Source organism: Gigantopelta aegis, chromosome 6 (genome assembly GCF_016097555.1).
Source record: "Gigantopelta aegis isolate Gae_Host chromosome 6, Gae_host_genome, whole genome shotgun sequence".
Classification (NCBI taxonomy): domain Eukaryota; kingdom Metazoa; phylum Mollusca; class Gastropoda; order Neomphalida; family Peltospiridae; genus Gigantopelta; species Gigantopelta aegis.
In genome coordinates, this window is record NC_054704.1 from 73,016,753 (window position 1) to 73,033,682 (window position 16,930).

At 36.0% G+C, this 16,930-nt stretch overlaps 1 protein-coding gene across 1 annotated transcript in view; it reads right to left on the minus strand.

Annotated features, from left to right (window-relative positions):
- The window catches only part of LOC121374268 (arginine--tRNA ligase, cytoplasmic-like), a 246,370-nt gene extending 229,531 nt beyond the window's left edge, over positions 1-16,839 (minus strand). The window contains exons 1-4 of the mRNA XM_041501304.1: positions 16,708-16,839; positions 2,323-2,469; positions 1,336-1,515; positions 280-369 (exon numbers count right to left, since the gene is read on the minus strand). Coding sequence (XP_041357238.1) covers positions 280-369; positions 1,336-1,515; positions 2,323-2,469; positions 16,708-16,749 — 459 coding nt within the window. The 5' untranslated portion in view covers positions 16,750-16,839. The remainder of the gene's footprint in view (positions 1-279; positions 370-1,335; positions 1,516-2,322; positions 2,470-16,707) is intronic.
- Between the last annotated feature and the right edge of the window lie 91 nt (positions 16,840-16,930).

Genomic DNA, 16,930 nt, shown 5'->3' on the forward strand with positions numbered 1-16,930 from the left:
TTTCAGGTTAACAAGTGATAGATCTGCATCCCAATACCAGATCCGACCTTGAATTAGTTTCAGTGGCGGCCATTACATTGACTTTCTCTCAGTTACCAATAACAACTAACTAGTAACCACTGTCCTAGAGGCAGCTGAGGTGTGTGCCCAGGACAGTATGCTTGAACCTTAGAATGATTTGGTTTTCAACTAACAGAAATGAGCTGAGGTGTGTACCCAGGACAGTATGCTTGAACCATGTTTTTTTTTTTAGCAGAAATGAATTAAAATGAATGCAACCTTTTCACAGAACTTTGTAGGCTGTAATTTGTCTACTATAGCTTGAGCCACTTCTTTTGGGTTGGCTTTCTGTCCACTTCCTTTGAGAATCTGAAAACAAAGATACACATTTTTATGTTTTTATCAGACAGTCAGGCAGCATTTTACTTTTTATTAATATTATATTGAAAAAAAATAAAATAATAATAATTCCTAAAAAAAGGTTAATTAGTTTAATGACACAATTCAACAATTCTGAAAAACATCTTGGGATAACACTGAGACAGGAAGTCCAGAATTCATCTCTGAGGCTGACTCAATCAAATCTCCTGTATTAAATTTAAACACAGTCAAAACTGATATTTATTCCATTTATGGAACATGTATCTATAATATAATATGCAAGGCCTTTTCAAAAGTTTGTTCTGACCGCTACTCTTCTTTTGATTTGTACTACCGACAGCCTTCTTTGTCCAATGCTGCATTTCACAAGGATCTTTTTGAATTCAGGTCAGCTGACTATCATACTAAATACTGCATACAAAGATGAATTCCATAAAAACAATCGTAATGGAGGCCACCATCTTTGTTACTTGACACAGAAGTGGCTATATAAACGACGGCCAATGTGGGCTGGTCATATTTTGGGGCAAAAGCCTAGTGTAAGGTCACTATACTCCATCTAAATGAAATGTTTTATTTTTAACAAGGACCTCAACACATTTTATTTAGGGTTATGTGGTGTCGGAAATATGGTTAATGACCACACATATTGAGAGAGGAAATCTGCTGTCGCCACTTCATGGGCTGCTCTTTTCAATTAGTGGCAGGGTTTTTTTTATATGCACCATCCCACAGACAGGATAGCACATACAATGGCCTTTGATATACCAGTCGTGGTGCACTGGCTGGAGTGAGAAATAGCCCAAAGGGCCCACCGACAGGGATCGATCCCAAACCAACCGTGCATCAAGCGAGCCATTTACCACTGGGCTATGTCTCGCCCCTTTGAAAATGAAAGGAAGCAGTGGGATAAAAAAAAATAAAAATTAATTCACACAGAAATAGACTGCCAACCTGAGCTATCCCCATGGCACTGTTACACTGGTAGTCGGACTTGTTGCTGGTCGTGAGGAGTACCGGTGGATCTGGCAGGGTAGGAAACGCCTCCCGGATAGCCATCTCAAAAATGTCTTGCAGGGCTCCTGGGATGCTCACCGTGTGATTAGGCTTAGATGACTTCTCCATATCTATGAACTGAAAACAAACATGTATGAAGCTAATGAGGCATAACTTGACAACAGGGCTAACAGAGGGCAGATGGAAAAAAAAAATCAGGGACTAGTAGTAGAGGGTCTCCTTCACAGAGACATAAAAGAGCACTTTTAAACTAAAAAGTGAGTTTTATCATATTTTTTAGTATTATAGACAATATAAATATAACACTATAGAAAGTCATACAAGTAAAACAAATATGTATAGAAAAAAAACTTATTTGAAAAATTAAACTTATTACAAAGAGAAACTGCATGTAGAAGTGTTTTATAACTGATTATGAATTTAATTTTTATTAGGAATGTATTATTTATCAGTTTTTGAAAATGCCATTGGGTATAAAAATCTGGAAAACTTTGTTTTCTTTAATGACACCACTAGAGTACTGGTTGAGGCCGAGGAAAACCCAATGGATCCACTGAGGAAGTTTGATTCTATAAACCTATGCACCTCAGAGAATGGTTTTAAAACAGCAGCTGTTCTTGTGAAATTTTCATCAAAGAACAAGACGTTTTTGTTGGTGTTAAAATCCACAATTCCAGGAAAGCCTGATTTTTATCTCCAGATATTTTTATTTTAATGGTTTATCAGTTAACCATTATTTTCACTTATACTTATACACACTGATATTTGACTTACACCAATATATAGGTAACTTATACACCACTTATAAGTGGCATAAGTGGCATATAAGTCAAGTACAATGTATACTTCACTTATAAGTTTGTATAAGTTATTTCCGTAAGGGATAACACCAATTAACATTCTATTTCATTTCAAGAAACATACACGTTTTAGAAGATTCAGCTGGTACTTCAGTTTTGAATTTTCACTTTGCAGTTTTTCTACTTCAGGGGAGACAACTCCAGATGCAGCCAGTTTCTCAGGTTTCTGCAAAGCTTGTATTTCTTGTTGAAGTCTTCTGAGTTCTGCCTCCTAAAACATAAATAATTACAATCAGTCAGGATATATTATGGTATAGATAAAGAAAGGAGCATTTGTTTAATGACAGCTCAGAACATTATTTTAACAATAAAAAAACAACTCTTGTTTTATCATGTCTGGGGGTTTATTTTAGCAGTATATAGGCTCTCGTATAGTCATGTATTATATTCAAAATTATTAATGTGTCACACTACAATGATATTTGTTGAAATAGACTGAACCTGTATATATTTTTATTCCAAGTTTTGTTGCAAATATTATTTTTATTGCATGAACTATAGGAAATTTATAGAGAAATAATTTCCATTTGCATGTTTCGTATAAAGATCTTGGTTCATAATCTTTCTCTATTCTTGTTCGACATTATTGTTACATCAAAAATTGTTTTTAAAAAATAAAAATAAAACTGAATAATATTTAATTTTGTTAGTGTTCTTGGCCTGTTAATTTGATTTCAAAGTGGTAAATGAAAACATAACTCTCTACTTTTGTTATAATCATCAATTGTGAAACGATTACCAATTCCCATAACCTTTTGTGAATGAACTGTGCAAAGTATAAGGCACAACACTTTAAGGTTAGTAAACCTTTTTTTAATTTAATGTTGTCATAATAATAATGTTGTATACTCTTAGCTGAACGAATAGTGAATACTCTGAGATATGTTAAAAGGTATATTAGGACCACATCATCACGTGAGAGCTAAAACGTCGTAAGTGGCAGATATTACCTAAAATGTCTTTTTTGCATATTCAGAATCGCCATCCCTGATTACATATTGTCACAAAAAATCATAGCTGTGTCCCTAATTGCATCGCTTATATAGAAGGATTTAAATGGTTGTAAGTGAATCACTGATACCAATTTGCACGAAAATAGATGTAACTGACACCGATTTGCTTGCTGTCCATTATGTGAACACGACTGGTCGTGTGTGGTAGATACACCCTTTTTAAATACAGTTTGTTATATAAGTATGTCTGACATAGGTCGTATGTGCCAAATATGACGCATATGTATTCTTTGTTATCGGTCTGTGATAGAAATTGCAAATGCAAAGTACAATAGAGCATACATTATGTCAATATTTTTATGTGCTTAAATCCTAAAATAATATGACTTTTGTCGTTGTGAGAGCCCGGTCTATTTAAGAAACACATTTGGCAACAGACTAGAATGGTGTCTGTATATATAAATAGGAATTGCAGTAACATTAATGCTTGTATGGTTTGCTATTTTATGTGCACCATAATTATAATAATAAACATGTTTTGGTGAATTTTCTTGAAAAACAAATATCTATTTGAAACGTTTTTAATTGAAGCAAACTTTCTAACATGTAATTTGTATCTGTAGATACAATTTTAATTCATAATAATGTTGTATGTAGCATATATGACCAAAGTGCAAACATTATCACACTGATTTTGTATGTACATGTATTTAATTATATGTTATGGTGATCAAGTTCCGCCTTTCAGCTGCCTTTGAAGATCTACAGGATTGCCCTAATGTAGGCATAATGGATTAACAATATTACATACAAATGCCATTGTAAGCTAAAAGGCGAATAAAGTGAATGTTGCCTCAACATAAACGATAGCAAGATCTACGAACTTTGATTAACTTTACAGTTAACAAATATTTGCAACAGAATATCCATGTCCTGAGTCAGACTATGAACACGTTAAACCAGTTACTAAGCTAAGCCAAGCAACAGAATGCTGAACGTGAACATAACATAATACACACAACACAGCATGCACAACAGAAGCTGAACATGACATAGCATACACAATTGGACATGAATGTAACATAGCTCACACAACAGGACCTGAACATGATACATGTATATAGCATACACAACAGAACTTGGCACATCAATGACAACAAGACCTGAACATAACATAGCAAAAAGCTGAACATGAGAAAATAATCACCATAGAAAATGAATGTGACATAGCACTTGCGACAGTTTATTTGTTTGTTTTGTTTAACAACACCACTAGAGCACATTGATTAATTAATCATCGGCTATTGGATGTCAAACATTTGGTAATTATGACTCATAGTCATCAGAGGAAACCCGCTACATTTTTCCTAATGCAGCAAGGTATCTTTTATATGCACTTCCTCACACAGGACAGCACATACCACAGCCTTTATCCAGTCACTTGCGACAGAACCTGAACCTAAACATGACATATCACTCACAACAGAGGCAGAAAATAATTTAGCACACACAACAGAAACTGGAGGATTGATCACTTAACACTAACAAAACACGGAGAGAACATTGCACATAACATAGTCTGGAGATATCACTGAAAACACACCATACATAACCTGAAGAGATCACTGAACACAATAGAACCTGGATAGATCACTGAACACACAACAGAACCTGGAAAGATCACTGGACAACAGAAAATGGAGATCACCGAACACACAATAGAACCTGGAGAGATCACTGAACATACAACAGAACCTGGAGAGATCACTGAACACACAATAGAACCTGGAGAGATCACTGAACACACAATAGAACTTGAAGAGATCACCGGACATACAACAGAACCTGGAGAGATCACTGAACACACAATATAACCTGAAGAGATCACTGAACACACAATATAACCTGGAGAGATCACTGGATACACAATATAACCTGGAGAGATCACTGGATACACGATATAACCTGGAGAGATCACTGGACACACAATATAACCTGGAGAGATCACTGGACACACAATATAACCTGGAGAGATCACTGGACACATGCACAACAGAACCTGGAGAGATAACCAAATACACAATAAAACTAGGAGTGTGCACTAAACACTAATCCACAGAGATATGGGGGGGGGGGGGGGGGGTGACCTCCCTCAGAAAGAAAATGGGTTGAGTTTAGGGTTATGGTTTAAGAAAATCATACAGTAATGATAAGAGTAATTAATTATGTCAAAAAGTTAACTTAAAAAATAAGTTCTGCAAAATATTTGGGTATGGTACCATACCCATTTTACCCTCTGGCACAAACTCTGCACCAGATAAGGTCACACAAAATCAGGGGTGGGTCAAAGAAAACCAGGATTTCAGCAGTCAGAGTTACGTTTTTTTCACATTATTATTGTGTTCAATTAGTGATTTTATTTATCGTATTATTATTAACAAAAGTAAAATAACTTTTTTCACGTAATATTTTGTTTAAGCAGTGATTTTATTAATATGTACTTCTACTACTTATATTCCTTTTTGAATGTTTGCTTCTAAATATTTTCTATTCACCCGGAAATCAACTGTATAGTGAGACTGAAGGGTCCACCAGAATAACCTGTGTCCGTGACATCAGTTGAATTTACAATACATGTATATACATGTGTATGTGTATATGAAGGGTTCACCAGAATAACCTGTGTCCGTGACGTCACAGTTGAATTTACAATATATACATGTGTATGTGTATACAAAGGGTTCACCAGAATAACCTGTGTCCGTGACGTCACAGTTGAATTTACAATATATACATGTACATGGGAGAGGAAGGTGGGGGCGGGGTGGTGGCTCGGGGATCACAGGCTGAAATGTTTTCTGTTTGTTTTTCTGCTTAGTCACCTGTATATAAGTATTTAATATTTATACTGGTCACACGTAGAGGACCTGATTTTAATCAGATTCATATTGATATTTACTTCACGTACAATCATAAATCTCATCTTTAAAATGCCACCCCCACCCCCATTCCATCCCACCCACCTCACAACCGAATAATAAAGTGTATCTACCCAACCGTGTTATCATACTATTACTACATTGCCAAATCTGAACAAACACTGCGCTAGGCCAGTCCGCATTCAAATCAATACATCTATTCTCGAGGAACTGGGAAAGTCCAACACGGAAAATGAAATGTGTTTGTAAGATTGACTGGACTACTTTTAAAATCGGGAATAAAATATGATTTTAACATATGAATATATCTCAAAATACCATCACTTCGCAAAAAATCCCTCTCTCACACAGACAGACAATTTATATTTATTATAACACGTCAGTCCTGATTGTCCGTCTATTACGTAATTTGTGTATTTATAATCGCACGTCGGGCCGCTGTTGTGCATGTGTCCTCATTTCAGCCCATGCTACCTGACTTCAAATACCTGGTGAAAATGCTCAACAGCTTAACCACTTGACAACAGACACCATTTCTTGTTTGTTTTTCTGCTTAGTAACCTGTATACAAGTATAATAATAATGATCACATCTCGAGCTACTATTTTTTTCCTTGTCATGTGACTAGAAATTCCCAATAAAAAACCCAACCCTATACCAGCACCATATAAAACAGTTGCAGATCCGGTTGCTGTGTGTGTGTGTGGGGGGGGGGAGGATGGGGGGGATGAGTCTTATGGGACTCAAGACCCTGTTTTCACATTGGAGGTGGGATCTGTATGGACTACTATGTAGAGGATCTTAAATCAATCCTATTTAATATGTAATAAATGTCACAGCATTCAATATAAACGTTTCTTTCATAAATCTGCCGATTGAGACACAACCCCCAACACACACACAAACAACTTAGCAAGATGACATTATAAAGGACAGCTATATATCAAACTAGAAATATGTTTACTTTTACTGTGCAAAAACCATAAAGTGTAATCTGTGTTTTTATATTGTTAAAGGGACATTCCTGAGTTTGCTGCAATTTTTAAGATGTTATCAACTAACAGAGACTTTTTAACAATTGTAATTTCTGCATAAAATATTAGTGGCTGTATATTAAACGTGTTCTGGTCGTTCTAATATTTGTACTTTGTTAAATTTCATTTTATTTCCTAAAATATATTTTTTCGTACGTAACAAATTATTTGAAGACAAAATCCAGTATGCATGGGCTTCTTACAAATATTAAGACGACCAGAAACACATTAAATATATAGACACTGATGTTCTAAACAAGAAAATATATTTAATATGCAAGTTTAATAGTAGAAATATTTTATTAGTCGGAAACATCTTACAATGCATCAAACTCAGGAATGTCCCTTTAAGTCAAAGAACATTGCATCAGCCCAGTCACATATTCATATCAATACATGTAAAGTGTAATATTATAAGTTTTCTATATTAAGTCAAAGAACAATGCATCAGCCCAGTCACGTATTCAAATCAATATATTTATTTTCGAGGAACTGGGAAAGTTCAACACGGAATGATAGCCATGTCTAAGATTGACTGTGGACTATTTTTAAAATCGGGAATATAGTATGACTGTAACTTGTAGATGTGAATATATTTCAAAATATTATTATTTTGTAGGTAGTACTAAACCAAATAACTTCCGGCTGGGTCAAAGTGCGAGGTGCACCGAACTTTTGATAGAGAAGTGAACACCACAAGTCCTGTGATTGGTTATAAATGTGAGTGTGTTGGTTGTAAAAAATAATAGTTTCATCTGGGTAAAAAAAAATTGCAATTTTATTTCATCTAGTACCAATGTGTCAAGTAGCCTTGTGCTTGAAACATGTATGGGGTACCTGTAAAAAAAAGTACTCGAATTTTGTGCGAAACTAGGGTAGTCACAGACGCTACCCGTTATCTCAGAAACGAGCAGCTTGACCCCATTTTTTTCTGATTCACTTTAAGTGTAAGGGGTGGTAGTATTTATATCCGTGGCGTTTATGTCGGTTGATACGTTGCAGGTAGGAGTTTTAGCCACATATGTTACTATTGTCGTCTATGGGATTTGATTTGGTAGTATACACCCTATAGCACATATTCAGTACATAATAAAAAATATTATGATTTTGTCATTTTATTTAATTAAACTATACTGGTTGATAAATTAGCCATCACTCGATCATGCAAGTTCACAATGACCTTGACCTTGACAATAATCTCTGTACATGGCTCTGAATGGAGTTTGAATCAAAGTTAGCACTGAAGAAAAGTTGGTTTTGGCCTCTAATTCATACTGTAAAGATTTCAATAATTTCTTTTTACATGGTATTTGACTTGCCATATACAACTGCTCTTAAATATGGTATTATATATAAGCAACCTGAACTAAGATTTTAATAGCAATTTATTTTTATATTAAAAATAGCATGTGCCAATAGTGGGTTAATGTCTTTAGTTTCCATTAACATTGTTAATTTTTTATGTATGAAATTCTGAAAACTCAAATTTGTAAAGAAGTTGATTTTTATTGTCATTTTGACATATTTATAGGGTGCTAAGTTATATTTTAGACAAATTTGTAGTTTTATGCAAAATTTAAAGTAAATTTTATGAAAAACTTTACCAAAAACATAATTAAATTTGTTGTCACTATTGTGCCTTCTGTTCTTATTTGTACATAACAATAAGGTTGTTAAACATATACTTAGATCTCCAGATAATTTTTTTTTTTTAATAATCACTTAGTTAGCTCTCATGAAAAGTATTTTGAGTTTATACTAGATTCAGAACCAATTTTTTCAGATCTGATTATCTGCCTTGGATTAAGTTGATAATTTATTTTATTGTTAAAGCTGTATTACCTAATGTTACTAGCTAAATAAAATGCTGGATTACAGATTGTAGGAATACATCTAATGTACATATTGTATTCATCAGGATTAGAAAATAATGCAAGAAAATAGATGTTCGGGTAATTTTGTCATTTAAAAATAGTTTTTTTTCAGTAATTAATCAAAAATAAATGTGTTAAAGCTGCATGATAATTCCAGATATCACAACTATTAAAACCTCCAACTACAGTAGGCTATAAATAAAATACAGTCAGGAATATTGGTGGCTGCCAATAGTTTTGATGGTTCATTATGAAAATCAGCATGGCCGATGGATTTGAAATTCGCACACCTGGTAACTTGAAGACACCCACACCCAGCATACAGGATTTCCTCCCAACACTAATGTTCAGGACATTAAGTCATTACTTCATACAGGTACAGTCATGTTTGTGTTTCCTTCCTCAGACAGTGTATTTTTTTAATACTGATATTTCTTTGATGTGCCTGTTAAGGTCTTCATAATCTAGGGGTCAATCAAGTGCATGTGTTTTAATGGAATTCTTTAAAGGGGTAGAGGTACTCTGACACATATGTTACTATTGTCGTCTATGGGATTTGATTTGGTAGTATACACCCTGTAATTAAGGTTTATAATTTATATCGAAGTGGTTGTAGTGAGAAATGACGCAATATTTTGTACGTTAGGATTGTTAAATTGGAATTTTCACCTACATTTTAGTTACTAACAAAACCCCACAAAACAAACCCCAAAAACAACAAAACAGATGATGTGATGTTTTATACATTAGGATTGTTAAATAGAAACTTTCACCTGCATTTTAGTTGCTAACAAAACTGCAAATAATAATAATAATAATAATAATAATAATAATAAAATAAAAATAATAATAATAATAATAATAATAAATAAAAAAATAGACACCCACCCACCCCCAACCCACTAAACTCTCCTCTTTGATAAATGTTGTGTACCAAAACACTGTTCCACGTGTTTGCATGTATGTGTGTGTTTTGTGTGTGCGTGCACATGTGTGTATTTTTTATGCATGTATGTGTGTTGTGTATTTTAATGCATGTGTCTATGTGTTTGTGTATATTTGTATATGTATGTGTGTATTTTTGTGGATGTATGTATGTGTGTGTGTATTTTTGTGTTTGTATGTACATGTATGTCTGTGTGTATTTGTGTGTATGTGTGTACGTTTGTCTATGTATGTTTGTATTATTGTGTATGTATGTGGTAGGGTATCTGTGTGTGTTTGTGTGTATCTGTCAGTGTGTTCGTGTGTGTCTGTGAGTGTGATTGCGTGTGTCTGTCAGTGTATTTGCGTGTGTCTGTGAGTGTGTTTGTGTCGTATGTGTGAGTGTTTGCGTGTGTCTGAGTGTGTTTTTGTCGTATGTGTGAGTGTTGCATGTGTATCTGTGTGTTTGCGTGTTACCAAGTGTATTTTTGTCGTATATGTCAGTGTTTGCATGTGTATCCAAGTGTGTTTATGTGTCTGTGAATGTGTTTGTGTTGTATGTGTGTGTTTGCATGTGTTCTTGATTTCAAAAAAGCTTTTGATGTTGTGGACCATTCAATTCTGATTCAAAAGTGTGTTCTGTTCCAGTCTTATTTAACTAACAGGACACAGCAAGTGGAATGCAACATCAGAATCCTAAATCCATTATTTATGGTATTCCACAGGGTTCCATACTAGGACCTCTTCTATTTATACTGTACATAAAATGTCTTCCACTATACATTGACCATGTAGTGTATGCAGTTTTGTTCATGTATGTGTACAGCAGTGTTTGCATGGTGTATCATGTGGTATGGAACAAGTGTTACAAATTCCAAAAGTGTTTTAATAAAATTCAGAACGTCTGACAACACCACTGAATGCGAAAAACTTTTATGTTGTGGTGTTTGCATGTGTATCAAAAACATTAGGTGTGATGCAAGTTTTACAATGGTGTTACCACTGTGTTACTGCTGTGTGTGTTAGACCGTGTGTTTGCAATGTGTATTAGTTCCTGTGGTTGTGGAAACACGAAATCCACTATTGTGTGTTTTCAAACTGTGTGTGTATGTGTCTTTATTTAAACATGCTGTTCTGCATGTGTGAGTGTTGATTATGAAATATTTTCTAAATGTATCATTTGTCCTCTGTTTATATGCATTTCTAATTCTGTATTGTTGTTGAGGGCCTCAGGGAAGATTAGCTTTCTGACTGTGTTACCCTGTTGCATGTGTGTATCTGAGTGTGTTTGTGTCTGTATGTTTTGTATGTGTATCCGAGTGTGTGTGTGTTGGTTTGTATGTTTTATGTTTGGTGTACGTGTATGCGAGTGTGTGCATGTGAGTGAGTTTGTGTGTTTATGTGTGTATGTTGTGGTGTGCATGTGTATGTATGTATGTATGAATGTGTGAGTGTTTGGATCTGTGAGCATGGTTGCGTGTGTGTAGGCCTATGTATGTCCATGTGTTTGTGTTTTTATGAGCATGCATTTGTAAGTTTGTGTTTGTGTATCTGTCTACAGAAGCGTGTGCATGCTTGCGTGCCTGTGTTGTCGGAAGCAAGGGGCTAGAGAGCCCGAACATCCGCGCCTTTATCACAAACATATGTAAAATTATGATTGTTTTAAGCATTATTGGTTTAGAGTTTCTTCATACAAATGTTTAGTAGTTTAATAATTATTGTCACTATTAAGCAAACAACATAATTTTAATGCGTAAAGCAAAATAAAATGGTATACCTATCTATACCTCCACCTTTTCCGTACAAAATCCTATATACAGCAACACATCTGCGAACAGTTGTGTAGAAGTCAGTTTTGCAGGTCCATAGCCAAGGGGGGTGCGACGGGTGTGAACGCACACACACACACACACACACACCGCGTGCGAGAATTTGAGTTCTGCCCAAAAATGTACAATGCTTTTTATTTCCTATTATAAGTATTTTAATGTTTACCCTAACAGATGGCTGTATTAAATGCTAGTTTATTCGAAAACATTATTGGAAGCCCACCCTCTGATATCTGTAGAAGCTCAAGTATTAATTTCAGTGTTAGGAAAGTTCCGTAAATATTTTTTTGGGGTCTAAAATGGTGCATGCATTATACCTATGATATTACAAAGCGTTGTTATGGGTATATTCAATTGAGAACCAGTCTATCATGTAAGTAATTGTGGCGCGCTATTTTGTTGACTTACAAACTACAACTATCATGGGACGACCTGAGCAAAGAGAGTGAAGCAAAAACCATGCAGCCAAGAACTGTCAAACGATGGACACTTTTTTTATGAAAAAGAAAACAGATATAATATAACTGGTCAATAATTTTCCACGCAGCCATTTCTACTCTGCCTAGCCAAGTGGGCACGAGTTCGACCCGTACCTTTCTTTCAATGGTTATGGTAGTTTCAGGGATAGGGTTAGGGTTAGTCTTTAGAGCCTTTGATATAGAGGGGTACGTGTCAAACTCTTTCCTATCAACCAAACTATGACCCATAAATATCAGTACTACAACCCCTACCTCAAAGTATTAACTGCAGAAAATGGTACCTTTCATGGCTAATTTTCGGTATAACCAGATGTTTTTACAACACCCCTAGTTTCGCACAAAATTTGAGTACTTTACTTCACAGGTACCCCATACATGTTCCAAGTACAAGGCTACTTAACACAGTGGTACTAGATGAAATAAAAGTGCATACATTTTTTTGCCTAGATTAAACCGACACACATTTATCACCAATCACAGGACTTTGACCCAGCTGGACATTATTTGGTTTAGTACTACCTAAAGCACCAAGTTCACAGTGCAGGGGGTAATGTCAGTATGTTTGTGAAGGGATGTTCCACAATGAAGATGGTAAGTATAAAGGTATGTAAATTGTAATATAAACTATGATACGTAATCTGTATTTAGCAACCACAATTATAGGTTTTATATAACTTGAAAGCACTGTAGTAGCCAGCAATTTGGATTGATGGGTATGTGGGGTGGGCACCCATTTCCCCCATGTGTTTTATATGTGCAGGGGATAGCACTGGTGGGGGATCCAATGGGAGTGGGGGTGGGCAACCAACATTTTAGAAAACAAACTTATAAAGGCAAACAAATTCCTGATTGGGGATGGAGCATTGCCCCACCCCCACCCATCCCCCACACACACTTACAAATGATAATCTTCTTAAGATAAATTTTAGGCTTTGAGTTTCCAATAACATTTAAAATTATATATTATAACATTAAATAATATAACCAATATTAGTATATTGCATGAATGCGGCAAATGATGTCAATCTTCTTTTTTCAGTTACACGAAGAGAGTGAGGCATTAAGCTGTCCTAAAAAAAATGGGAGAGAAGCTACCCTAGGGTTAATTATAATTTAATTCAACAATTTGTAATAATGTTTAAAAAGTCCACGATTTCATCTATTCTGTCAGTTTCCTCTGACTGTCATCTGAGCTGTCCACACCATAATGTCTCAACTTCCTCCACGGGTAGTCTCTGTAGTTTCAACCTGGCATCCTCGTTCTCTGCCACTAATAAAGCTGGTCTGACCCACGGCACTAACTAACGACCACCGGTAGTAGGGATGCATAGTAGGTGGTTGCAAGTGCCTCTTAACAATGCCAGAAGTAACTACTGAACACTCCCCGAAGTGGTCAGACTAAGCCCACAGCTAAAAGCTGATGGGGAATGGCAGATGTGTGGCACAGATAGCCACAAGAGACAAGCACATGTCACGGTTGGAGAGACAAGGACTGGCATGTGGAGGTGGACAGCGAAAGAAGTTGAAAGATAGGAGTTGTTGCCAGATTGGGAAGAAATGAGATGGAATTCAAAGGAGAGAAAGGAAAGGGGGCAGTGGGATAAAAAAAAAAAAAAAAAAAAAAATTGCGTTTCCTTCTTGTGTTGTTATTATTGTTTGTATGATATGATAACATGTTTTTAAAATGCAATTTAAGTAAGTTCCTTTTTTAATGAAATTCGGTCGCGGGCCATTTTCAAGTTGTACGGGCGAGTCAAAGTGTTGCTGTGAGTGGTCCGACTGGCCAGTCAAAACAAATCCCAAGTGCATACCCTGCACTGTTGGCAATCATCAGAAAATGGATTCTGCCTGGCTCGATCTTTTGGAGTGATTGCTGGAAATGGAAAGTGTACGACAGGTCCCGGAGCTGCCCGAGGGATATAAACACCAGACAGTCAACCACTCTGAGTTCTACAAAGACCCAGAGACAGGGGTGTGTACTAACAGTATCAAGAGTGAATGGAGAAAGGCCAAAGTCGGGATGCCCACTTACAACACTATAGAAGTGCACCATTGCGGGTTTTTTGCCCAGTTCTTGTGGAAGCGGCGACACCAAGGCGAAGATTTATATTTAGCACTCATTCAAGATGTAGCTGAAATCTATCCAGGAATGAAGTAGAAAGCTGCTCCACTGCTCCAAATTTCGGATAATGACTCAGGACTGAAATCACTATGAATAACGGACACGAATAAAAGTAAACCAAACAACTGTCGTGGAGAAATCTGTAACAAATAATCAGTTTGATTACTTGTTATCACCACCTGATGAAACCATATTGAGAGGTCGAAACAGTTGTACCCATAAAATTAATTTTTAAAAAGGAGAAGATAATAGTGCAAAAGATTGGAGATTTAGAATTAAGGGATTAGAATTATTGGGGGGGGGGGGGGGCCTAGCTCCCCCAGCCCGTCTTGCTCTTGTGCCTGCTGACCCTAATCACTCATTGTAGACATGTAGCCTATCAACGTCTAGGCTACTAATCACTCGCTCCTCTGTAACAACAGACTGATCGGTATCAGGTTACGGCATAGCTTTGCATTTGTCAGAAGTTGAATCCTGCACACCAACCCAATTACCCTATAGTCACCCGATCCTATGTTTCTACATTAATAATAATAAAATTAAAAGAAACTCAGAAAATAACACAAAGTTCCTAAATTAAAATAAAATAAAACAGAAAATTACTCGACCCTATGTTCCTAAAACAAAATAAAACAGAAAACCCTGACCAATCGACTGTAACCATAACCGCTCCTGAAATAAAACACAAAATAACGCAAAGTTCCTAAAATAAAATAAAACAGAAATTAACTCAAGTCTATGGACATTTAGTGTTATTGGGGGGGGGCAGCACCCCCCAGTCACCCCCAGCACCCCTTGCTAACCCTAATCACTCTGTAGACTTGTAGGCTATCAACACTCCTCTGTAACAATAGACTGACAAAGTTTCTAAATTAAAATAAAATAAAACAGAAAATCACTCGACCCTACATGTATGTTCCTAAAACAAAATAAAACAGAAAACCCTAACCAATCGACCATAACTCTAACCGCTCCTGAAATAAAACACAAAATAACGCAACATTCCTAAAATAAAATAAAACAGAAATTAACTAGTCTATGGACATTAAGACTTATTGGGGGAGCCAGCCCCCCCCCCCCTCCCCCCGTCCCCTTTGCTATCAACACTCCTCTGTAACAATAGACCGACCAGTATCAGGTCACGGCATAGCGTAGAATTTGTAAGAAGTCGACAATCAAAATGGCAGTTGAATTGATGTAAAACGACCGACTCGGAAACATTATGATCGCTAAAAACATACACAAATGTCTGAACAGGCTATTGGTTTTATTTTAGTAATCGTCAGAGTAGCTAAAATTATCGAAAATTACAGATTCATTATTTCGTGTACAGTAAATGGTTGTACTTATAGGTGGCAGACATATTCTATAACCGTACCAAAAAGTGTTAAGAAATATGCCATATATAGACCTATAAATTTATGAGTGGATAAAGTTCAATCTTGATTTCTTTGCTTGTTTGAATGTCATTTTTGTGAAAATTGATATGAATATGACAGTTGTTTGTTTAATTTCACCACATAACAGTTTATGACATCACAAATCTTTGAATGTAAAGTAAAGTTTGTGCTATTTAACGACGCCACTAGAGCACATTGATTTTTTCTCTTATCATCGGCTATTGGACGTCAAACATATGGTAATTCTGGTCATTCTGACACTTGTTTTTTAGAGGAAACCCGCTGTCGCCAAATAGGCTACTCTTTTATGACAGGCAGCAAGGGATCTTTTATATTGCGCTTCCCAAAGGCAGGATAGCACAAACCATGGCCTTTGTCAAACCAGTTATGGATCACTGGACGGTGCAAGTGGTTTACACCTACCCATTGAGCCTTGCTGAGCACTCACTCAGGGTTTGGAGTCGGTATGTGGATTAAAAATCCCATGTCTCGACTGGGATCCAAACCCAGTACCTACCAGCCTGTAGACCGATGGCCTAACCACAATACCACCGAGGTCGGTTCTTTGAATGTGTGCATGAGCAGATTAATTATGCATCCACCAAAACAGCCTCCACCCACTACCCAAACAGCCACTGAGCCAGGGCACCTGACAATATCTCTGTCTATTGATTCTCTGCTGCTTTTATAATTTTAGTTCTGGATGGGTACCTTATTCGCAGATTGCTTACATCAATTTTTTAAGTTATATCATAGGCTTTTAACTGTTAAGTGACTTAAACAACTGGAATTGTTCTACAAATTACAATTAATAAGAATTATGATTAACTGGTTCATTTAAAATGTTAGTTGGGTTTTTTAATTCTGTTTGACATGACTGACTTAAGACAATTACCGTTTGCTCAAGATGCTGTGTATATTTCTGAACTTCGTCCATAATTTCAAATTTACTTGTATTTGCCGGAAAGCGAAAGCTGTATGGTATGATGAAACTATTGTTTTACTTACAGGTAAGTTGTAAGCAAACGTGTTTGTAAGGATAAATTAAACCATAACTTGGATAAAATGTAGTTTGAAAAGAAAAAGGTGCTAATTTGGCATTAGTCATAGATATTAAA